Raw genomic sequence first — 25,105 nt, forward strand, 5'->3', positions numbered from 1 at the left:
TTCTATAATGTGATATTGAACAATCTCATTCGCTAATGAAATGAATGCATAAACCTTCAAGACACTGAATTTCAAGTCTGAGAATTTTATTACAGCTTTTTAAGTCACAAAAGGAGTTAAAGTAAGATTCAAGGAAAGAACACCTTAGCTCAAAGTTCATTGGAGTTTCCTCCCTAAATGCCTAGAGATGTAAGCGAGGAGGAGGAACCTTATCCATGTCTTAAGTGAATCAATCTATCCTTCATTACACCATACAAAGCCACTGAATCACCAAAATTCAGTTAATCGGAAACAGGACCTCAACTTCTAATTTCTCTCACTATAGCTCACTGTCATCTGTTTTCCCTCCAGCGCCAGTTTTCCCATTAACCGCCACAAGTTCTGTGTCGAAGATGAGTGTCGCACCGCCTGCAAACCGTCAAACAAACGTTTCATTGTTACTTGCTTCCAACCACCCAAAAAGATAGTGAATTGAATAAATTGGAAGGAAAAGATGGAACCTTAAAAACTGACTTCATGATATATGATAGCTAATTACTTGAGATCCAGTGATTGTTTAAAATCATTCATATTTTAGAAGCAAAAAAGCTTAGTTGGAAAAAAACAAAAGTGGCTGTGTCACTGCTGTAACATATTTTACAGCAGGCTGCATTATGGCAAAGAAAAACAAATTATTAACATAGAAACAAACCCAGAGTTGGAATGGACACCCTTTGTGTTCCAAGGACAACCTTCCAAAGAAATCTCAGTCTTAGGGTGAAACATGGCCTTTGCCAACCCCTCTTAAAATCTGACCTAAAATATTTTATGCACCATCTTCCATGCAACTGACATATGCATTAGTCTACCCAGCAAGAGGTTTGCACTACACAAAAATAGAATAAGATCAGGTTACCTGGGATCTTGGGTGGGGAACCATGCTCTCCGTATCCAAGTTTTGCAGGTATTTTCAACTTTCGCTTCTCTCCTACACACATTCCCAATAGTCCTTGGTCCCATCCTGCGAGGAAAAGCACCACTTTTCATATATAATTTTCACGGTGACACAGTCGATCGTCCAAAAATGGTTAGTTAAATAGTATGCACCTTCGATTTTACCAAGCCAAAGAAAAAAAAAGAAAGAAAGAAAAGTAAGCATGCTTACAATACTTGAAGCATACACACAGCGGCACAGCTTGATGGTAAAACAAAATAAACCCAGTGCACTATCACAACAATGGTGGTGTTGGATTACATCAAAGAATGCGAGAATATTAAGTCAGAGATATAGAAGAACGCTTTAGTACAGAGACAAGTGTGGATGATGTTATGTCAACTCAGCCCAAAAGAAAAAAAAAATAGAATTTAGATATCTTGGATCAATCATCCAAAAAGATGAGCAAATTAATGAAGATGTTACCCACAGCATTCAAGCAGGTGGTTAAAAATGAAAAAGTGCATTTGGCACATTTTATTTGATGATAAGATATAATTAAAGCTAAAAGAAAAAATTTATAAGACAACAACATACCAGTTTTGTTATATGGCACAGAATGCTAGGCAATAATCATCAAAACATGCAAAATATAAACATGATGTATGTGCGGCCATACAAAAAAAAAAAACCTAGAAATGAGATTATTAGTAATAAAGTCATAGTGGTTCATATTGAGCATGAGATGTGTGATTTATGATTAAAATTGTTTGGTCATTTGAAAATAAGACCAATAAAACCTTATGTGAGGATGGTGGATGGAATAGAACAAGTACTTAGTAAAAGAGGTAGAGGAAGACCAAGAAAAGTTTTGTAGGAGACTCCTAGGTATAATAAATGTATTATAAGGGCCTTACAAAAGATAAGGCAAAAAAATAACTGGTGTGCAAAAGTTTATGTAGTCAACCACACATAGCGGAATTAAAACTTCATACTTTGTTCTTGTTCTACACTATCACAACAATGTGTATCATATTCAAATAGGGGGAAAATGTGGAAAATCACCTGAAACAACAATTAGCTTTTGCATTGTATACTTACACAGACAAGTTTTCTTTTTCTTCCTAGGGTTGAATTGCAGAACACATTGATGACTAATATGGTGCTTCAATTAGGTCACCAAAAGTCATGATGCATGCCCAACAAACAGTTCATTATTATGTTACTGTTACCAAGTTACAAGGCAAGCATGGATTTCTTTTGACAAAAAAATACTGCAAGGGAAGCATGTGCACCTACTTGTGACATGATCAACAGATATGCACAATTATGGAGTATTGTAGTATCAGTGAAGATTTTAGTTCTTGAAGAGTTCTTTTATAGGGAAAACGAAAGGTATGACCTTTTGTAATTAAACTGTATCAGAGAAGATTTTAGTTGTCGAAGATCTCTTTTATAGGGAAAACGAAAGGTAAGACCTTTTAAGGCAGTAACACAAATACTCTTTTCCAATTATCCATGGTAATTCATACTCTTATCGTTCATCAGTCTCCTTCATGAACATCTGACCCACTCCTCTTTCTCTAATCATGGAGTTCTACAGGGCTGACCATCAGTTTTCATTTCTCACCCATTGCATATGCATTCCCCAACTAGCACTCTTTCTAGACATGAGAAATTAAGGTTTCATTCTTAAGCACATGAAGAAACTGCCCAATAATACGTCGAAGAACATAGCAATATACACCTATAAAAAACCCATTCCTTTTTATTGGGCATCACACATGGGTCTTAAAATTTGATTGCAAATTCTAACTTACGCAGCCTTCAATTTGCTATTTATTTAAAGTTTAAAGTATATTGTTGAATGTTTGAAAGTATTAAATGGCTACTAGAAGCACCACACACCTTTAATCACTTGACCATTGCCAAGCTCAAACTCAATTGGATCACCCCTTTCAAAGCTGGAATCAAAAACAGTTCCGTCTGTGAGTTTCCCCTGCAAAGTCAATGAAAACTAAAATTACTAATATGCTAACATACATGCATAAACTTGATCATACCTGCTATCAATCTTCTACAAGTTCATTTAAAAATAAATATTCAGCCATTGAGGCTCTTTTTTTTTGGGGGGGGGGGGAGGTTTGTTTTTTGACGGGTAACTAAAACAGGTTAGAAGAAGATGTTTCTTCAAGTTATAGAAAAATAATAAAAAGAGACAGAATATGATTCCCACATCAGTCAAGACATGGCTAAAAAGAGTGTCTTTTCATGAGAAACATCTCAACTGTTCCAAACCAAATCTTGATCCAAATGCTGCCTGGTTTGCAGTTTATGATTTAAAGATAAACTAAAGCACACTTGTTTTACGTAGCACTTTTTATCATTTGATATGACCACCTCTAAATCATGAGGCTGCAAGTGAGCACTGCTTTAAGGAATAAGAACTAAAAATAGGTTACGCTATTGAGAAGGTATATGCCAGGAAGTGAAAGACACAATTGTAACTGACTTAAAGCCCTATAGTGTGCTTGATACTTTTCGCAAGTTATGTATAGCTCAAATTCATGGACCTAACCAATTTATCAAAACACTTCTGAGCTGCAAAGATTAAAATTTGATGGCATAAATGACCATCCCATTGTAAAAGTATAAACAATCATCTAAGGGACTGTTTGGTAGGGTTTTTGTTCCAGATTTTTGAGTTTTTGTTTTCAAAATTTTGAAAATGGATACAGAAAATGCTGTTGGCTGCCTATTTTCATTTTCAAAAAAAATCAATCCATTTTTTCCATTCTACTTTGCTTGTGTTTTCTCAACCCTCCCCCCCCAAACAAGCTTTTCTTCTTCTTCTTCTTTCTGGTTGGGGGCATTTTTTTAATATTAATTAAATTATTGCATATATTTAATGATCAAATAAAACTTGTATTATCAAACATATTCAGGCTTCGTTTTTTTCAATAATAACAAAAAACTGAACACAAAAAATGAAAACCAAATTGAAAACTGAAAACAAAATTGAAACTGTCATATCTCATTAGAAGTATTTCATGCCACCCTTCATTGAAAAAACAAAAATAAAAACAAAATACAAAATAAAAGACATAGAAATGAGAAGAACTATGATTCTCTCACCCGATAGTGTACTTTGACTCTGTCACCTTTGTGTGCCTGAATGTCACAAAATACTGGCTTATACTGCAAAAACATAAGAAAGATCCATTGCCCAAGTAGGCAAGAAAAAATCAGAAAACAAGTACAAGTCTCCTAAAATTGGCTAACATTCTCATGCATAAAAAATGAAGACTGTTTTTCTGCCATATCTGAACTGGAATATGCTCATCGATTGAGAAATAATATCACATAAATAGTTACAAGAATCCTCTGGGACAAAATGAGAACCAGAATGCAGTATCAAATTGTATTGTTGATTAGGAACCCAAATCAAGAGATGATTACTTGTTAGATGAGATTGAGATGTCAACTATACATTTGTGAAGTACACCTTAAGTAGTGACACTTATTTTTTCTCTTTCACAGAGCACAAACCCAGTTAGACACCTTAGTAAATTTTTATTTTCTGTCAATTAATTAGATTTTGCGGCAGAACTGAAACATCCATGATAGATCAATGCGAAGAATTCAAGAATCACATACCAAAACTGTATTTATCAAAGTCACTATTATTTTCGACAGAAAAGAGACAGCAGAAATATTTCCATTCAATTCATAGTAACAGTTATTTCCTGCTTCAGCTAATATCAGATCTTAAGGTTAAAGATCTAGTAAATGGTATATACTTGTTCTTGCAGCTTGAATGGGTATATTAGTGTGGCTTCGCAGTCTTATTTGTATAGATACGTTGGCATGCAAATGCTTAACTGCTAGAACACTAATAAATACACGAGGATAACACGCAACTTCCAGTAATGACTGGGGGGGGGGTCAAGTTCAACTTTAGATCACCTTTCCGAAACCATTAATGTCAAGTAATCAACCGAAAATCAAACCATAATTACATACAGTTTAAATGCATCACTGCAACGTAAACCCAGATAAAACTTTCAGCCAAGGTTCATAAGAGCTACATGGCTATCCTTTCTCTATCTAATTATAGTCTCCATAAACGGAGTAAGAAAGTGACTTTTAGAAGAATGGGCTTTTCCACATAACAGATCACTGGCAAAGGGAATCTTAATAGCCAATAGCTCCATCAGAAAACACATGCTTCCTCGTGATTGAGAAGAAAATCTAAACTAATGATATTGAGACCAAATTAAGCTGAATTAGAATAACGTCAACCATGACAGGCATCAAAAGTTGATTTCTGCTCAATTGAAAACTAAAAATAAAAACACCTAAAAGAATCTACAGTTCTTAAACGCATACAACAATGAATGAATAATAAAGCAGATAGATTTACCTTTACACCGATCTGCAGCTCAGTAACATCCTTTGAGCTCTTCGCCGACACTGAAAAGCAAAAGAATTAGGTTTCACGGCGGAGTTCGAAATTAACATTGTAGAGCAAAGAGTTTAGGATAAAAATCTCTTTCTTCAAGCCACAAGATCCAGGAAAATCTCGTTCACAGATCACACAAAAACAGGAAAGTTATCGTATGAAATTACCTAGTGAGGTAACAATCACCAGAACCAATGCTGAAGCTGCTATCGACCCACGACGGAGACTCATCCTCGCCATTTCAGACTCTCTCTCCCCAATCTCTGCTGTTCTCCTCTGGAATTGTATAGTTTATACGAAGGCGGCCACTGGGAAATATTCCTGGGGAGCGTAGTCCACAGTAACAAATTATGGACCCTTGGAATTCTCGCCAATCGTCTGCAGCCACGTCAGTTGAACGACCCCACGTTGACGCGATTGCCTCTCATTGGTCACTTTACGAACTGCAAACACAAGACCTACTTATATCCTCAATTTTAATATTTTAGTTGAGATTTTATATTTTATATTAATGTAATATACATTGTCTTGTGTCAAAATTTAAAGTTTCTTTTTTTAATGAGTTATGATATAACACTATAATTAATTTCTTGTGTTTTTTTAATTGTGACGCTCGACAACTTGTATTTGACATCAAAACCTAAGGTTCTAAACATTTTCCAGAGCCCTTTTAATTAATTTTACATAAAAATTCAAAAAATCAATCAATTTTAACTCAAAAGCCCAAACCTTTCGATATTTCAAACCCTAGCTTGCAACCTCGTTAGTTTGTTTCCCACAATTTGCATGAGCAATTTTTATGTTATTTTGTATTTTTTACCTATTTAACTCTGGTTGCTAATCATTGGTATGATGCATGAAAACACTTCAACGATATTATTAGGATATTATTTTGATATTTTTGAAATATTTTCTATATTGAAATGCCAATAAACACTAAAACCACATTTCTAAGTCGTTTCTATAATTTTCAATTATTTCAAAATTATTTTATAATATTAAAAAATATCAAAAATGTATTTTCAATTTAAATTTTCATTCATGAAAAGATTAAAAGGGGAATTTTTTTTCATATATCATATTAATATAAAAATATAGGAAAATTTTTTATATTATATATTTCATATATCATATTAATATAAAAATATAGGAAATTTTTTTATATTATATATTATAATATATATTAATTTATAATATATAAATTTTATATTAAAAATTATATTTACAAAAAAACTTTATATATTTTTGCATAAAACACACACCCCTCAACTTGGGGCTATTAACCACGCCACTAAACTTGATGGGAGACATATTATACCTATAAAATTTTAAATTTAAACCTATTACACATCTCAAATTTGAATTTTGTATCAATCATGTAACTCATCGTCTAGTTAGCACTGTGCATGAGTTACACCGACAATTAAGGTGCGCGAAGGTAGCACCATCATCTTCCTCGTGTTGGCGGTGACAACCATTTTCCTTAATGGCAGCTACTAGTGTTACTGATTGAAAGGAAAAAAAAAAAGTCAAATAGCCATGGTTAAGGACAAACGAATTGATCGGCCATAGCAGGGAAGACCAATCGATTGGCAGTAACAAAAACCCATAAGGTCGTAATCGATTGAACCATCCCATCAACCATCGATGATCCACGAACAGTGTGGGTCACAAAGACCCACAGTAATGGACATTCATAGTGGCAACGACAACATGAGAAAGGCAATCAATCGACCAACTGCTCACTTCCCATGCCTTTAGTGACTAGATCTGCTACCAACGCAATTGCTATAAATGTGTAGAAGAAGAAGAAGAAGAAAGGCTTAGGAGAAGAGAACAATGATGAAGGCGTTGATGGCGACGAACGACAATGGAGGCTTTGATGGCGTCGGTGATGGTTGCGTTGGAGGCGAACGGGAATGGAGGCATTGGTGACAATAACTACAACAACGCTAATAGTGCAAAGAGAAATGGGTTTGGTTTGCACTGACACGTGATAACATCTCATTGATTTTCATTGCACAATCAACATCTCATGTGACAACATCCCATTAGTTTCCATATTTTTCCTTTCACATTAAGGTTTGACAGAAAAGACTAAAGCACGTATATGTCACGCGGACAATTTTAGGATTTGAGGTGTATAACAAGTTCAAATTTGACACTAAGAGGGGCATAATATGTCACCCTTCAAGGTCATGTACGTGTCTTGTGCCTTTTTTTTTGTGTGTGTGTTTATTTACAAGTTTCTAATATTTTTATTTCATATTGTATTCATTTCTTATTTCCATTCTCATGCAACCTAGCATCACTGTGGCATACAATTGAAGTTAAAAGGAAAGCTAGATATCTCAATTGCAAAAATAAAAAAAGTTGAGAGTATAAAATTGAAAACAAGTTAAAAGTTGGGATTTTTTTGTGTGTAATCTGCCCTTGTATTGCATATAAACTCTGTTGCACTAGCCTGCCTAACGTTGGAAAATGCAAAGAATGAAGACAACCATTCGAACTCCAATTTATGCTGTAAATGCAGAAACAATGCAACTATGCTGGGCTCTTCTCACCATCCTCACTCATGGTTCTGATCCGAAAGAGAGAGTTTCATAGTTCCTCTTGCCCATTGATTTCAAAAAACCAGCAACGGACAATAACAGAAACTGCCATAGAATCAACAGAGATACAATCTAATCAAACTCCAGGTTCTGTATGATCAACACTACAGCTGTGGCAAGCTATGATGCCGATTTATCTGTATCGTCATGGAAAGACAGGGAAAAAAATCCCGAGTGCAAAACAAGCATCATCGCCTCTACAGTCTGCCACACTTACATTGTTGATGAAATCTATAACAGAGAGAATCATGCTGGCCTACTTGTCGATCCAGCCCAAAATTGCAGATTCTTGTCGACTGCGAAATATAAACGAGTGGCATACACATCTTCTTAACGGTACTAGTGAAAATCGCGTGCCAATTGAACTGTAGCTTAAGTTCCCCGCAGACAGATTCAGACAGCCATAAACTACCTCTTACAATTGATTGTTGCAGGATAAATAAGTTGGTACAAAAGAAAAATGCCATTTTTCCCAGACAGGACTTAACACCGTTCACATGCTTTGAGTTTAACTTGAAAAGAGGTACTTGAATGAATGAGAGATATCGAACCAAATTACAGGAATGAGAAAATAGGTATGATGCCAACTCCCAACTTAACAAATATAGCCCATTAGTTCATCCATCACAGAATACCTCCTCTCTTGGTTCTTCGAGCAGTTCTAGTCTAGCATAAAGACTTCGATGGCTAGAGACCTTCCCATAATGATTTATCATTGCAAAATAGAACAATCTGTACAAAAGAACATATCGGCTCTCCAAATCTCCTGGACTCACTTAACATTGTAAATATCCTTGTTTTCTCTCCAAGAGTCCAAGTTGAACTAAGAGGGGGCTACTTGAATCAACATGAGAGACATCAAACCTTTGAGGACAAGAATAAGGAATAATGTCCAGTGCCTATTCCTGGTTTAGCGAATGCAGTCCATTCAACAACATCTTGTAAGTTCTCTCATTCATCATTGTATCCTTCTTCTTCAGTTCCTCAAGCAGTTCTAAAGCATCATTGCCTCTCCCTTCTCTGCACAACTCTTCCAAGAGAGTTTTGTAAGTCAACAAATCAGGTGCCATATGATTGCCCAACATGTCAAACACAATTCCAGTAGCATCTTCAAACCTCTGTTCCATTGCAAGGCTACAAATCAAGATCATATATGCACTACCCTTTGGCACCAAGTCTTTCCCTTTCATCTCCTTATAAAACCCTAATCCCTGGTTCACCCTGCCCTTCTCACACAAGCCTCGGACTATATAGCTATAGGTATACGCATTCGGCTCACATCCATACAATCCCATTTCGCGAAAAACCCGGACAGCCTCATCAACTTCAAGACACTTAGAATAAGCCCTTACAATCATATTCAACACAAACGTATCCGGTATCACACCAGAAGCCTTCATTTGCTTGGTCAGAGACCTAACAGCGTGCAAATACACATAACACACATTCAGCTTGTTGAATCTCCTAAGAAGGGCATTCAACAACAACGTGTAGGTTTCTAAAGAGGGCTTGGTGTCATCAGATTTCAGCATTTTCTTGTAAATATCGAAGGCGCGATTGAAGAGGAGCTTACGGCCACAGCAAAAGCGAATCATGGAGTTGTAGAGCGGGACGCTGGGGGGGCAGGCGCCGGCGATGACCTCCTCGATGAGAGTCTCCGCGTGGCCGAAGCGCTTGCCGGAGACGGCAATCTGGATGGCAGTGAGGTAGGTGACGTGGTCGTGCTTATAGCCGCGCTGCTGGGCGGTCCACCGGAAGATGTCGAGGGCGAGATCGGGATCCGATTGGGACCTCAGAGCCTCGTCGACGTCGGATGAGGTGAAGCCGGGTTTCAGACGCTCCAGCCATGTCTCGAACTGCTTCTCCAGAGGGGTTCGTGTTCGGGTTCTGGGGCTAGTGTTTTGGGGCGGCGGAGGTGGGGGATTAGGGTTTTGGTGGTTGGTCACGGCGGAGGACAGAAAGCGGTGAGAAAGGCGGGAGTTTTTGAGAGCGTAGGTGAGTGGTCGGCGTAAGGTCAGGCTCATTGGTGGAGGAGCTTGGTTTCGGCTTTGCAATGGATTACGGCGGAGACGAGCGGTGCGTCGCGGCGGAAAAAGATGGTTCACGGTGCCCAAGCGGTGTTCCGGTAACGAGAATGGCACCTTATATTTGCATCCGGAATTATTAAATTGATAAATAGTTTACAAAAAAAATTAAGATTAATTGCAAAAACTTTTCTAATATATGTATTTTCTTCATAAGGGCTAAATTAAAAATATATATAATTTTTATGGTATTTTTAAATTTAAACTCCAAATTTTAATATTTTCAATAAATATATCAAACTTAACATTTAGTTTCAATTTTAATTACCTATTATTATCATTTTATATTATTTTATTAATATAATAATAACATAAGTTTAAAAAAAGAGTTTATCGATAAAAGTGAGTAAAAAGAAAGAGAAATTGAATCTTATAAATGGATCAATTATAATCAATTTGACCTAAATTGATTCGATTAAATGAGTATGCTCGAACAACTCCACTAATTATTTATGTGAATTTTTTACACATCACCTCTATTTTCTTCGACTCACTAATTATTTATGTAAATTTTTTACACATCATCTCTATTTTCTTCGAGCCAGAATTGGGATGAGCCTTAGATATTGTAAAAGAGTATTAGACTAAATTCATATTTTTATTTTCTAATTTCATAGTTTTTTTATGTGGTAATTTAAATTTTTTATTATTTTTATTATTTTATTAATTTTAATGTTTAAGTCAATTTAACTATTTGTATTTTGACTTTTTTTAGTATGATAATTTAAACTTTTGATTATTTCAATTATACTATTAAATATATATTTTTAAATTAATTTAATTTTTATACATTTATATAAATTTAAAAGTGAAATTAAAATAAAAAATTAAATAAAATTACAAAAAAAAGAAGAAGGTAGAAGCATAGGAACAAAATAATCATTTTAACTAAAATCTACTTACTTTTCAAACATTTTCTCAACAGAATGCGTGCGCAAATCCTATCATACAGTAAGACCGATCAACTCTACAAACAGGACCGGCTCAAGGATTTAGGGGGCCTAAGCCATCACTAATTTAGGAGCCTAACTCCTTAATGAAAAATTAATTTTTTTTAATTTTATTTTAATAATAAAATTAAAATAATTATTTATTAAACTGGAGTTGGGTGCTAGCCAATTGCCTCGCCAGCCTATCCCGTCAGGCTTAAGCCGCCCCTGCCTACAAGTACAAATTCCTTTGAATTCACAACGAGGCCTTTCGTCTTTACTGGTTGCGGAATGTCACGGCGGCACCTGGTCAATGCGCTGCAGCCGCGTTGGTACGGATTAGCCTCCTCCAAACGGCCGGCGGTCGATCCCCTGGGGCCGCAACCGCCTACCTGCTTGCACGGGTTTAGAAAACTGGGACTCGCATCTTCACCGGCGACGACAGCCGCCGCCGTAATCGCTTCGTATTTCGCCATGGCGACAACCAGAAGCAAGAACAGGTAACCTGCCTGCCCCATTCAGTATCAGTTTTCTTCCTTCGTTCATTCGCAAGAATATTCTTCCATATTCATCGCCACAACCACATTTATAAGAAGATCTGTCAACATTTGGAAAGGAAACTGTCGCATTCAACTCACAGGGTGTTTGGCTTACTAGTTTGATGACTTAAAACCTATTCTTTTAGAAGTTATATAAATTTTGTTTATTAGGCGTTACTTAAAATTTAAGAATATTAAACACTATTAATCTTACAAGTTATTTATTGTGTTGACCAAACAAATTAATTATGAATTTATCCTCAAATAAAATACATATTTTTAATCTCTACTCTTCCTCATTCTTCTGTCTTCAGTGTCGTCGTCGTCAGACCCATTTTCAATCACTGCCTTTTCCATGTTCGTCACCGTCATTTGCCTCCTTCATGTCTGTCCGCCATCATCCAACACCGTCACTTCTCCATTGTCTCTATTGCCGCCTCCTCTTATCATCATTATCACCCCCATCTTCTCCTCCGTTTACTATATATATATATATATATTAATGTATATTAAATTAATATATTTATTAAAAATTAATATTTTATAAATTTTATCTGTATTTTTCAATATTATATCCATTTTCATGTTTTTGTCAAGTTTTAATAATTTATCAATTTTTTCAAACCAAACACATAAATATATAACTAACAACTTAAACCACATTTATCCAAATACGATATCAATTTAAATGTTACTTAATTTTTACGTTTTATACAACTTAAAAACTAAATAGTTTGTAAGATAATTTTAAAAACGATAACCCAAATAGCCTCTTATCAATAAATGATTTATAACATAACAGTTTTATAAAGTTGTAATCGAACCAAGCTTATCTGAGTTTTGTTAATCTCATGCTCAACTAGGTGAGCCAATTTCTAGGCTCGGGCTTGACTTGTCAAAAGTTTGAGGAGCTAAGCTCGAACTCGACACGAGCTCAAGCACTTCCTGACAAGGTTGAACTCGTCAGCAGACTCGGGCTCAGTAGAACTTGCGATGGGGACGAGCGATTGCAAAGAGGGAGCAAGTTGTGCAATAGCCAGGCTGACAATAGACAATGCTTTAAATAAGTGATGGCAAACGACAACAAGTGAAAACATAGAGTGTGTGACGATAGTAATAGTAGGCGACAGCTAGCGATGGCAGCATAATAAGAGTGTGTAGCGATAATAGACAAAAAATAAAAGTCAGCTATTGGCTATAATTTAACCGGTGGTGGTATATTTGTCAATATTTTTTTTATTAATGTGATACAAAATATAATATATTTATATATAATATTATAAAAATATCACAACTATGTGTTGAAATATCATTAAGGTGTTGTCGATCACCATGGATGCTTTGCTTGTTTGGCAAGTGACATGAATGCTCATTTATTATATTTTATTTTTAGTATTTAGATAGTTTAATTAATTAATTAATTATTATAAAAGTACAATATATTTATTATTAATCAATCAAATTATTTTAATTTTAAAAACAATGCTATTGTCCCTTAGGCACAGAAATACTATTTTAACACTCACCTGAAACACTCTATTTTGAAGTATTGCACTTTGTCTTATATATATTAATAATAATGTATAAAACATGCCGTCAATGGCATAGCCAAGTGGTAAAAGGGTAGGCTGAAAGCTTGTCTGAAAGTTCGTAGTGTGAGTTCGATTCCTGGGGGAAGCAGAATGATTCCTTCTGGGGGAGGACCTTAGGAGTGATATTAGTGGTGTTAAAATCTATCATCCTGATCATTTGGACACATCTCTCGATTTACTTCCTTAGTGTAGCTCTAGGGATAGGGTGGCTAAAGATACTAGTAATGAAACGTAATAAAAATATATATATATAAAACATTCAGACATAAGTGTTGGTAAAAATGTTACAAACACTCTAATAAGAAAGGTAATGCTAATCATTATTCTTATAGTAATGGTTACAATGTAAAAAATTGCATGAATTATGTATTATTTTTAATTTTAAAATAATTTTATTAATTAATAAAATATTATAAAACACGATATATTTATTATCATTAATAAGAGTGTTTTTAAATTAAAATAAAGTGTAACAAATATACTTGATCTAAAAATAGGTACATTTACGATACTAATTTTTTAAATACATTATCTCAAACCTACTATTTCTATCTAAGAGTGAGCAAAAGTTTGGGTCAATCGAACTAATTGAACTGATTAAAATTATCAGTTCAGTTCGATTAATTTTTTAGTATGATTTGATTCAATTATTTTCTTTAGTTAGTATTGTTAGTTTGATAAAATAATCGAACCAACCCAAAGTATAACAAAATGTTGTAATTTTTAACTTAGTTTTGTCTTGTTGTAATATAATTGTTATATATATGTATTTTCTGCATTACTTTTCAGGGACTAGACCCAGTCTAATAGGCCGGTCCAACCGTCTAAAGCCCAGAAAGCCCAATTGAGCTCGCCAGGACAAGCTCATATGTCACTAAAATTCGAACTCTAATTGCGGAACCAAACGAGCTCCAAGCAAGTTCTCAACAAGGTTTCTAGCGAGCTCCCAACGATATATCCAACGAGTTTGTAATACCCCGAGAGCCTAGAGAAGTTAGTATATGTCGAGAATAGTGTAAGAAAGGAAACAACACCAGCTGGATACCTTTTGGGCTGAATGTTGGCAAAGAACTCCCAAGTTAAGCGTGCTTGACTTGGGGCAATCCAGGGATGGGTGACCCCCCTGGGAAGTTCGTGTAGGCCCATCAGGGTAAGTTGTTCCGGTTCTTCCTATCGCTCGAGCGGGATGTTACAGGTGGTATCAGAGCCGACCCTTGGCGAAGACGGTCCGATGAGGGCGGGGAGTGGCGCCGGGGCTCGAGGGCCTGTACAAGGAGCGGCTTCTGGCAGGCTTCTAGGATGGCAGCCCCCAAGGGGAGAAGGTCTGGGACCAGTTGTAAGGTCGCATGACGAGGACGTCATGTGCTCAAGAGGGGAGAATGTAATACCCCGAGAGTCTAGAGAAGTTAGTATATGTCGAGGATAGTGTAAGAAAGGAAACAACACCAGCTGGATACCTTTTGGGCTGAATGTTGGCAAAGAACTCCCAAGTCAAGCGTGCTTGACCTGGGGCAATCCAGGGATGGGTGACCCCCCTGGGAAGTTCGTGTAGGCCCATCAGGGTAAGTTGTTCCGGTTCTTCCTATCGCTCGAGCGGGATGTTACAGAGCTTCTAGCAACGCTTCTAGTCTACTAGCCTAACCATTAAGTTCACTAGTCTAAAATCCTTCAGGTTGTATAAACAACAAAGTTGCTGTACAGCCAGAGGCATGAGACCCACTCACTTTATCTGAGGTGAGCCATATCCCTCGTAATAAAGATCCCATTCATGATTTTATGTAAATGATAAGGACTGTTTGTCCTCCACTATATCATCTTTATATTTTTATATCTTATGCAAATTGTAAAGGCCCCCGTTATAAACAAGGGGCGAAAACATCACCAAGGGAAAGCCAATAAAAAGAATGATATACTGTCACTATGAAAGAATAATCAAGGTATAGTCGTGGAGTAGATATCACTATGACCGAACCACGTGAAAATTCTTTATGTTATTTTTATTTTGTTCTTCCTCCTTATATCTGGCACACTTATTTATTGCGGGACTAATGAATCACGGTTGGATAAAATTGAAAGTTGATAATAATTTATTTAGTACTTTCGTTTTTACTTAAAATTGTTGATATTTAGAATTATTAATTAAATATAATTTTAATTAATTTGATCAAGTTAAAAAATAAAATATACATAATTTGTAAAGTTTGATTTATTTGGTTAATCAATCGAATCGAAGTTTTATTCTTTCAATCCAGTCTTTCCGATCAACAAAAAGCTTTCATCGATTTAGTTGTTATCATTTATAGTTTAAATATTCATCATTTCAATATATTTTCAGTGAATTAATTAACAACAAGTTAAGTTAAATAATTAGCAAGTTAACATTGTTATCAATTTTAAGTTATTAAATACTATTTGACACTAATTGTTTAAAATTTAAATTTTTAAATAAATCTTTAAGCAAAATGAGCTCTATAAATTTGTTTCAGTCGAGTCTAACTCAGTGTTTGTTTATTTAGCAAGGAAAATTTCGCTCAATACCCCTAAAATTTAGAAGAGTTGTAAAAATTATTCATATCATTTAAAAAAATATTATAAATATACTGAAATTTAATATAGCTTGTAATTTTTCCCTTGTTATTAGTTAATCACCGTTAAAGCTTAAAAAATAATGACAATGACAATAAGGGCATCCGTTCATGATGGCTATTCATCACAATAACAATTGTTCGTCGCGGTGTTAGTTTTACTCTTTTTTTTTTTTTCTTCTTTTCTCTCTTCTTCAAACTTATATCAAATTTGAGTTCGAGATAAACAATAAACCCAAAAGGGTTTTACTTATATACACTCTTTGATTTCTTCTTTTTCTCTTTTTATTTTCTTCGAGCTCAGGTCTGGGTTTGTTATTCATCTCCAACCCAGATTTGGATTCATTGTTTGAATTCATCACACCCTCACAAAATCTAATGGATTTTGTATTGATGTACGTTATTTATTTATTTTATTTTTCAATTAGAAGAGTAAGAAAAGAAAATAAAAGATAAATTGGTCATTTGTGATTATTGTTATTTCTTGAAGAGAAATTCTATTCATAGCCCACAGTATTACTCTTCACAGTCACCCCAACCAGAATTCACCATCTTTCAAGTCCTATTTTACCCTTCACAGCCACCCTAGTCACAACCATCTTCTTTTTTTTTTTACTCTTCCCAGCACACCACTATCTACTCCATCTATCTTTCTCTCTCTCTCTCACACCTATCTCTCCACTTCTCTTTTTGTGCGTTAAATACACACACAAACGCACGCATACATACACACAAACACACCTATATATATATACACACACATACACGAAAACACATGGTCGCGACCATGAAACCTAGTAGTCGGGGAATCCAAGAGTTCCTGACTGCCAGCAATCAGGAACTAGGGTTCTATGGCCGTGGCCATGCATTTTTGTGTGTGTGTATATATATATATATAGATATAGATGTGTGTGTATTCGGGATATAGAGAAAGAGAGATGGGTGTGAGAGAGTGAAAGAGAGAGAGAAATAGAGATGGAATAGAAGGTGACTGGACGATAGGTTGTGAGGAGTAAAAGGAAAGAAAGATGACTATAGCTATAAAGGGTAAAATGGAATTTTTGAAAAATACTAGTGAATTTTGTCGGAAGAGTGACTGTGAATAGTAATACTGTAGCTGTGAATAGAATTTTTATTTTCTTAAATATGGAAGAATAATTTACAATTTTGCAATTTACTCTACATAATAATATAAATAGATAGAAGAAATAGATTAATTAATTAAGTAATGATAACACATAAAGAATGAAACAGATAATTCCATTGGATATATAGTCGTGAAATGATTATCCAATAGAGTGGTGAACAGACGTCACGGCGTTGATTGGCTGAGGCCACCGCCTGCGTCAAAGTTGACAGTGACGTCCAAACAAAGCACTCCCATTCCCACCCAAATCCTATCTTATCTCTGTAAACTATAAAACTCATTAATGGCGATGGCTTTCGTTTTGCCCTACAAATCACTCTCTCCTCAGCCCCCCCACTTTCCACTTTGTTCATGGACTGCTGCCTCTCCTTCGCCAGACCCTCCGCTCTCGCTCCCGCTCTCTGCTTCTCCGGCGCCGGCCGCCGGTTCTCGCGTCTCGCCCGATTCGGCCGCCGGTCTCACCGGAGACCGTCGGTTGCGGCGAGTGGCCGTGAGGGCTTCAGCAGCTTGAACACCCCGCTCGAGCCGAAGTCGCCGGTGGGGAAGTTCCTCAGCCGCGTGTTGCAGGACGACCTCGGGTTCTTCCATGCCGCCGTTGGCTTACAGTTGGGGCAATTAGCCGCCTACCGGGACGAAGCCGTGGCTCGAATGAATTTGAGCTCCGATTCCGATGAAGCCTGCCTTCACAGGTTTGTGCCTTCACGGAATTCCCTAATCTCCACCGCTCCTTTATTTTCTAATACGAAAATTGAATGAAAGATTGAATTCATTTACGTGCATATATGCGTTTCGTAGGTATTATTTTTGTTACTGAGATTGCACTAATCTCGATTGAATGAAGAGTTGTTCTCTAATTGGAAACTTGCATCTGTTTGGAAGATAAATTAGAATAACAGATCAAACAGGGGATGATTCTTCAAGAAGAGGTTCTTGAAGAAGAGATTGCTTAAGGAAGGATTTGCTCTGTAGGATTACAAAACTTTCAAATAATTAATGCTTATCCTTATTAGCAACTGATAAACCCTTTATTCTCTTGTTGATCTAGTAGAACAGCACTAGGACTGCAGGAATGTCTTCATTACTGAAAAGCACATGTGGGGTCCAGTTTTATTGGCTTTGTAAAAGTCAACTCACCAATGTACCAATGTCAATATTTTGAGTACGGTTAGCATTCTTCTTGAATACAAAAAAATGAGAACAAAGATAACATTTCTGAACAGTTCACTCTGTTTGAGAACAAATTTTTCCGCAGTTGGCATGTGGGTATATTCTCATGAATCTTACAGCTTCCAAAGACGAGTTCGGTGTAAATTTTAGAGTTTTTTGGTGATTTCTGTAATTGTTGAAAGCAACCTTAAATGAATGTTCTACTTCTTCAACCCCCCCACAAGGTCACCATTTTCAGCTTATTGTCCACAAGAACCCCAAAATGCCTTTTTCAGCCTTGCCAATCATGTCCAAATCAACTGTAAATTGATATCAATTTTGTTAAAACCCAAAAGAGCTAATGTCTTTGCCTTTGGGATAATCTTATTTACACATGTATGATTCAATTGTAATTGAGGTAAGCAAGTGGCCTTTTGGCCTCTGCTAAGCACCTTAGCAGTCACTCATATGGGATAAGCTAAAAGAGTGTCTTAGTGTATTTGGACAAGTGTTGCATAGGTTTTTATCTTGCAATCAGGACTTATATTGATTTAGATCAGGGATGCTGGAATATCCTTCTACAACATTTGGTCTGTTCTATGCTGATTATTTGTGTTTTTGAAATGAAGATGCATTTTTATGCTTCTTGGATTCAAAGTTAATTGTGTTCCAGGAGGATTTCAGAACTGAGGGAGCGGGAGAGCCAGACTGCAGTTGAGGATGTCATGTACATGTTAGTATTATACAAATTTAATGAAATTGGAGTCCACTTGGTTCCAAGGCTCTCTAGATGTATATACAATGGCAGACTGGAGATATGGCCCTCTAGGGACTGGGAGCTTCAGTCAGTTCACAGCGCTGAAGTCTTGGAAATGATAAGGGAACATCTAACTGCTGTCATCGGATGGAGGGCTGATGCCAATGTCACAGTGAATTGGTCTCTAACACAAATTTCAAGACTCCATCTCAACCAAGTCTACACTGCTTCTCTCTTATATGGGTATTTTCTCAAGTCTGCCTCCTTGAGACACCATTTGGAGCAGAGTCTTGCCAAGTCTGGTTGTGGTCTTGGAATTAGCTTCAGTACCCCCCTTCCTCTGTTCCCACTGTGGCCATCTGGGGTAAAGAATACTGTTTTCGACTACACTAGCAGCACCGGATTAATGCTAATGAAGCAAGCACCTAGCCAAGGAAGGGCACGCGAGCAGCTGAGGTGCTATGTTACAGGCTTCGACCCTGAAACGATGGAGATGTGCGCAAAACCAAAAACGAAAGAGGCTGTGAATCTAATTGAGAAGCATTGTAGCGGACTCTTTGGGGATGAGAGGACCGGTTTGATTGAGACCAATGAGGTGATTGTGACTTCAATGTTGAGCCTTAAGAGGATGGTTTTGGAGGCTGTTGCTCTTGGTTCCTTCCTTTGGGATGCAGAAGAGTATATTGCCACTGTATATAAGCTAAATGAGAATTGAATAGAGGAAAGCGAAAGGGTAAAACTTGTCCTCGATGTATATACAAGTTCTCTGTTTGTAATATATCCGGCAGTACTTCCCCCTTTGGCAAATTTTGTTTTGTACATTATACAATTGTAAACAATGTAAAAAGGTTTGGATAGGATAGAATGAGGGAGGATTAAGCTTATATAAATAAATTGTGCTTTCCTTTGTTTTGAGGCTGTGAAATCATTGTTGCAGTTGTCACTTCTGCTATTTGTTACCATGGTTTTCTGAATCTTTCAGTTTGTTTGAATTCCAAGAAGTGTATTCTTAAGCTATGGCATTATTAACATCTCTCTGTCCTTTCAATTTAATGGATGGAAATGCTCTCAATCTACTTTCTTTCACATTCTTACTGAGGATGTTGGGTAAAGTAGGGAAATCCACGTCGGACAAAGGGCCACGTCACCAAAGTTGCGCTGGTAGTTAATGCGCTCCAACTTATAGTTTGATCTGGACCAAATAAAGTTTCTAACAGCCACCTAACGCTAAGACTCTGGATCAAGCGCATCCCTAGATTTATTTTGAAGATTAGAGGGGCAAAGGAACACAATTTAGGCAGAAGATAGCACCGAAATACTCTCCAAAACAAGATAAAGGGGTTGTTTCTATGAGCACAATTCGAGTAGGAGGAGGTCTCGAAGGACCTGTCAATTAAGCCCTCACGTTGAGGCAATTCCTACTCGATAATCATTCGATTTGAGACAATTGGTAGGGAACAAATAAGTTCAAATCTAATATGAAAAGTCATAGGATAGGCATTTTAAATCCTTTTAGATGTTACATGTCTTAATTTTTATAAATTTAGGCCACGATAATTCATATTTATTTAACAATCCCAAATAAGCTTAATCTCATATTCGTAAAATTAAGAGAAATCAACTAATCCTTTAAGACATGAGCATGTTGGTTTATTCTCATTCTCGTCACAAAAACTTATTCCAGAAGATATAGAAAAAATTTTAAAAATTAAGTCAAAAGTATGACATGAAAAATTCTATTATCATGAATTTTTAAATTTTTTAAATTTTTTTATTAATTTAATTATTAAGTATTATCGTGACCTTACCTATCTAGTCAAAAATAGTTATTTTATTTATTATTGTGAACGAATTTTAGTTAAAATTATTATAAACTATTACTAGTTTTGAATAGAATCATTATGAATTTTAGGGAGGATTATTTGTTAAATATATTTATAGATATATTATTTTCTTAAAAATAATTATTCTGAATTATTTATGGAATTTCCATGTTAATAATTAATTGGCAAGACACCGTGAGCTGGGCTACGTGTCAAGCAATGCAAAGCGCAGAGCCCGGAGACTTACTGTTGAGACGCCATAAAAAAGCCAGGACTGATAGAGACGCAAACGTGAGGAAGCAGAAGAAGAAGAAGAAGAAGAAGAAGAAGAGAGACTGCTGTTTATTTCCATCGAACTGATGTTAATCTCTCCCTCTTGTAGTTAATCATCATCACCAGTTAAACCACAAAGCAGCAATCATGGGCGGCGACATAGCTTCCTCCCTCGTTTCCTCTTCCGGTACTCTCTCTCTCTCTCTCTCTCTCTATATATATATATATATATGCATGTTGCTCGTTTGAATATATGAAACGAGGGTCGTTCCAAAATTGAACTCTACAGAGGAAGAATCGGTGGAGGGGAAAGAAGAATTCCCAGAAATATCGCTTGGATCGTTAGCCTGTCTCATCCGGTACTCGGAAGATCGTTTGTTTCTATTTTTGTTTCTTCTTTTTCTTTTTCTGGAAAGATTGCGAGTGTTTGTGTAATTGACGGCGGTCACCGTATAGATGCATTTTGTTTGAATGAATCAGGAAGGACGGTTCCCGCGCCAAGGCGGAGGATGGTGGTGCCGTCGAGGGAGAAAAAGGGGCGGCGTTCGAGGAGTATGGCGAGGTGCGCCGCCGAATTTCTTCGAAATCTTTGGATTTGGAAGCTGATCGGAGGAGGATAAGCGATGTTTATGGGGAAGTTTTGGAGAGTTACAATGTATTGCTGCGTCGGAGCGGGAATTTGGAGGCGCCCAAGGCTAGAATTCTGAGGTGCCTATAACAAATTATGCCGATTTCTTTTGTTATCTACTCTAATGGCTTCCAATTGTTGTATCTTGAGCTGAAGTCAAGGAAGCTTTCAACCAAAGCATTTCCTTAATTTTGCTTATCTGTGATGGTGAATTTGGATTTGTTCCTTGGCTTTATGTTCCTTAAATGCTTGTTGACAAGTTTATAGAACACTTCAGTCACATTCTTTGACCTCCACCAAGTGCATTCAACTGGATTGGACAAAACTTAAGTATTAGAAACCGCACAGTTACTACTAATAAAGTTGCAGGGGCAGGGCACTTTAACTAAAGGTTACAAGATGCCAGTTCCCCTTTGGCCCTCCTCTATCCTTCCATTATTTAATCTCTCTTGATTGTGGCTTATAGATGCTACTAGTCTGTGGATATTTAAATTGTCTGCAGGGACTGGAGCCTGTAGTAATTATAATTCAGCAGCCATGGTTAACTGATGCAAATTATGACCATCTACAGTTATGTGCCCGGAGCTTGGATTGAGGAGGTGGGTGGCATGACGCGGAATGATTATGAAGTCCCAAAGACGACATTGCTCTTACTGGTTGGTCCAAAGGGATCTGGGAAAAGCAGCCTTGTCAATAGGATTTCCAAGGTGTTTGAAGATGACAAGTTTACATCAGAGAGGGCCCAAGTTTCATGTACCTATTATTTCCATCCAACCCCCTTCTTGTCGGTTGAGTAGTTGCTGCTACTATATTTTCCCATTGTACTACAGCTCAATGGGTTGATTTCTCTTGTGCCAGATAATTCATCTGTTGGGGATGGGACTGCCTTTCTCCATGAGTATATGATCCCTAGAGGTTCAATTTCTTTCTCTCTCTGTGACACTCGCAGTTTGTCTGATGATTCATCTGAAAACATTGAAATGCTAAGGCAGTGGATGACTAGAGGTGTTCGCCATGGAGAACCGGTTATTAGGTAGATACATTACTTAAAACACATTTTATTTTGGGTTTTGGTTATGGCATATTTTCAGATCTGTCCTACCCTTTGTTGCCTGTCAGGGGTTCTGATAGTTGGAGGTTAAAGACCAGAATGAAGCAGAAAGCTCGCCAGAATGGTTATAATTCCAGTGAGATTAAGATGGTTAATTTTGTTATATTTGTAGTTAATGGGCTTTCAGTTTTGAAATCCATGAACAGTGATGATGAAGCAGACAAACAGTATACTGAAATGGTTGCAACAGCTTTCAATTGCCCATATTTGTCTTTCAAAGGTATTAACTTGTCCCATAATTTTTTATTTTAATAGTTTCACTATGAACTTGGTAAAAATATGTACTGGTAGTAAAAATTATAAACATTAGGAGAAGAAATACACGAGGGGAGATGGAACTCTGAACTAACTCCCTTAATTTTGATAAAACATTATAAACATTGAATTGATTTACATGTCTTCCACAGTCCCTAATGACAGTGCCCCTATAATCTTATTAGCTACCAAATATATGACCAGTAGTCAGCAGTGGATCAAAGTTTGCTTTGGTACCAAATTGATGAAGACCCGAAGAACATAAAGAAGAACAAGGAAGAGAGGAATATCGGGAGAAGAAGAAGAAGAAAAGGACAGGGGAAGATGAGAAGAAGAAGAAAAGAAGAATAAAGCAAAGAAGAGAAGAAAATATAGAGAAGAGACAAAGAAAAGCGGAGCAGTGAGGAGAAGAAGAAAAAAGAAAAGGAAGAATGCCAAAGGGCAAGAAGAGAGAAAACTAACGACCAATACTCAAAATCATATAGAACTAAATAAAATCTTTAGATAGTGACTTGTTTATATACTTATTAACACTATCAAACTAATAGAGGGTGAGCCTTGATAACAACAGTAATTTTTCTTCTTTATGATTAGGAGGTTAGGTTCAAGTTTGGGAAAGGGCCTCTTTGCAAACCAAAGGTGAAGCTAAAGCATAAAGATGACCTTTCTGGACCCTCAAAAAATGGAGAGCCTCATGTACTGGGGAACTTATTTTAACACAATCTAACTAGTAACCTAAATTAAACTAGGAAATAAGGGCATAACATTCAAATCCTTGATCCTTACCAAACTTAGAGTTCAAATTAAAGTAAGAACAAAAATTAAAATCCTAATCCTCTAAAGTTTCTAAATAATTAAAACCTTAATAACTATAATTATAAAATTCTAAAATAATAAAAGCTCTTGATCTCCGTCACAATATTTCCTTTGTCACAGATGATAAGCCTGTTATTATTGTCACACATGGAGATTTACTTTCACTTTCTGACCGTGCACGGGTTCGTGTTCATTTGGGAGAGCTGCTGGGTGTTCCCCCTGCTAAACAAATTTTTGACATCCCGGGTGAGAATTGAAACCTTTTGTTATGCTATAAGATTTCATTTCTTAGGATTCATAATTCCTTGTGCCTGGCAGAGAGATGTGATCGAACAACTGAGTTGGCAATAGTTGACATGTTAAGTTATTCTCTTGAGCATGCTGATAAGAATCTTCCTTGCAAGGAAGGGTTGTCAAACAAGGTTTGTTCTTTCTTGGCAGATTGAACTTTCGAGATAAGTTATTGCTCTCTTTAGTTGCATATTTATCTTTCTATGCCTAAATTTAGTTTGGGAAACTTCTTTTGCTGTTCTTATCCTAGGAATGAAATTTCTCTTTCCCTCTTCGGATCCTACTTTTTCAACTGCAGATATCTGGTTTAGCTTTTTCTTGAGGTTTCAACCTTGTTAATGGTGTATGGTGCTTCTCACAACTGTCTTAACTACATTTGGTTGGACCTCATGATGCTTACAACTCACTTCATGAGTGCTGTTGCCAATAAGCCACCTTATGCATGCAAGATGTTTTCCTCCAGATTAGGTGTCTTGCCTTCCTTCGGTTTGCAACCAAGCTAAACAGCGTTGGTTTGGAGTATTTCTGCTAACTAGGGAATTCAGCTAAAATCAAGTGGCAATCTGCTTCTCATTTGACACTTTTCTTCTAGAGTGCTGACAGCAACAGTTACATGCAGGTCTTCAGAGTAGCTCTGCCAACATGTCTATTCCTGCTAATTGCACTGGGGATTGCCATTATCGCAGCACAGATTTGTGGGAACCATAACCATCGCGTCCATCGTCAACCCATCCTTGAGTTAAATACTCACATCGATTGGCACAAGATGCGCCACTTGTGGCTGGACCTGGATTAGGTTTAACCCCTATCTCAATTTTTACGTAAATCCAATAATAAATTGTGAATTAGAGTACATGTTTGTGGTTTCATGTGACTCAGGTTGGTGTGGTTATACAATTTGCACATGGATATACCTGAAATTGGGAATCACATCATCTTACTCTTCTCTTTATTTTGAAAGGAGAATATTCATCAAGCATCTGTTACCATGTTATGCACAAGTTATTGATACTGAGTAATTCATTAGTCCATGAATGTTGAGTCAGAATCATCTAAGTGTAGTTGTATACCATGAATGTTGTTCCTAAATCATCTATGTTGGATGCCACGTTCTTAAATCAATAGAGAAACCATGGGGCTAG

At 36.6% G+C, this 25,105-nt stretch overlaps 4 protein-coding genes across 4 annotated transcripts; 2 read left to right on the forward strand and 2 right to left on the reverse strand.

Annotated features, from left to right (window-relative positions):
* Positions 1–65: 65 nt before the first annotated feature.
* LOC127798505 (FK506-binding protein 2-like) lies at positions 66–5,687 on the reverse strand. The gene is made up of 6 exons (XM_052332115.1): positions 5,543–5,687; positions 5,337–5,386; positions 4,049–4,111; positions 2,822–2,912; positions 896–1,000; positions 66–408 (listed from the first exon to the last, which is right to left on the reverse strand). The coding sequence occupies exons 1-6, from the start codon at positions 5,613–5,615 to the stop codon at positions 320–322; spliced, it is 471 nt and encodes a 156-aa protein (XP_052188075.1). The 5' UTR covers positions 5,616–5,687; the 3' UTR covers positions 66–319.
* Positions 5,688–7,708: 2,021 nt separating this feature from the next.
* Positions 7,709–11,518, reverse strand: LOC127796208 (pentatricopeptide repeat-containing protein At3g25210, mitochondrial). The gene is made up of 2 exons (XM_052328230.1): positions 11,243–11,518; positions 7,709–10,128 (listed from the first exon to the last, which is right to left on the reverse strand). The coding sequence occupies exons 1-2, from the start codon at positions 11,516–11,518 to the stop codon at positions 8,887–8,889; spliced, it is 1,518 nt and encodes a 505-aa protein (XP_052184190.1). The 3' UTR covers positions 7,709–8,886.
* Positions 11,519–17,144: 5,626 nt separating this feature from the next.
* LOC127798488 (UV-B-induced protein At3g17800, chloroplastic-like) lies at positions 17,145–19,691 on the forward strand. Its single transcript, XM_052332084.1, has 2 exons — positions 17,145–17,552; positions 18,683–19,691. Exons 1-2 carry the CDS (start codon positions 17,215–17,217, stop codon positions 19,479–19,481), a joined length of 1,137 nt encoding a protein of 378 aa, XP_052188044.1. The 5' UTR covers positions 17,145–17,214; the 3' UTR covers positions 19,482–19,691.
* Positions 19,692–20,865: 1,174 nt separating this feature from the next.
* On the forward strand, positions 20,866–24,994 carry LOC127797970 (uncharacterized). The gene is made up of 9 exons (XM_052331218.1): positions 20,866–21,049; positions 21,152–21,221; positions 21,343–21,570; positions 22,062–22,243; positions 22,349–22,523; positions 22,610–22,821; positions 23,793–23,918; positions 23,991–24,094; positions 24,583–24,994. The coding sequence occupies exons 1-9, from the start codon at positions 21,010–21,012 to the stop codon at positions 24,757–24,759; spliced, it is 1,314 nt and encodes a 437-aa protein (XP_052187178.1). The 5' UTR covers positions 20,866–21,009; the 3' UTR covers positions 24,760–24,994.
* The last annotated feature ends 111 nt before the right edge of the window (positions 24,995–25,105 follow it).

Source organism: Diospyros lotus, chromosome 3, assembly GCF_014633365.1.
Source record: "Diospyros lotus cultivar Yz01 chromosome 3, ASM1463336v1, whole genome shotgun sequence".
Lineage (NCBI taxonomy): Eukaryota > Viridiplantae > Streptophyta > Magnoliopsida > Ericales > Ebenaceae > Diospyros > Diospyros lotus.

Coding starts and splice junctions, on each gene's coding strand:
- LOC127797970 (XM_052331218.1), top strand. CDS start 21,010: ATGGGCGGCGACATAGCTTCCTCCCTCGTTTCCTCTTCCG. Junction 21,050..21,151: donor CTCCCTCGTTTCCTCTTCCG/GTACTCTCTCTC, acceptor TGAACTCTACAG/AGGAAGAATCGGTGGAGGGG. Junction 21,571..22,061: donor CCCAAGGCTAGAATTCTGAG/GTGCCTATAACA, acceptor GACCATCTACAG/TTATGTGCCCGGAGCTTGGA.
- LOC127798505 (XM_052332115.1), bottom strand. CDS start 5,615: ATGGCGAGGATGAGTCTCCGTCGTGGGTCGATAGCAGCTTCAGCATTG. Junction 2,913..4,048: donor GAGTCAAAGTACACTATCGG/GTGAGAGAATCA, acceptor TTGACTTTGCAG/GGGAAACTCACAGACGGAAC. Junction 409..895: donor TTCCCCACCCAAGATCCCAG/GTAACCTGATCT, acceptor GACGGTTTGCAG/GCGGTGCGACACTCATCTTC.
- LOC127798488 (XM_052332084.1), top strand. CDS start 17,215: ATGGACTGCTGCCTCTCCTTCGCCAGACCCTCCGCTCTCGCTCCCGCT. Junction 17,553..18,682: donor GATGAAGCCTGCCTTCACAG/GTTTGTGCCTTC, acceptor ATTGTGTTCCAG/GAGGATTTCAGAACTGAGGG.
- LOC127796208 (XM_052328230.1), bottom strand. CDS start 11,518: ATGGGGCAGGCAGGTTACCTGTTCTTGCTTCTGGTTGTCGCCATGGCG. Junction 10,129..11,242: donor TTGTGAATTCAAAGGAATTT/GTACTTGTAGGC, acceptor TGCAAATATAAG/GTGCCATTCTCGTTACCGGA.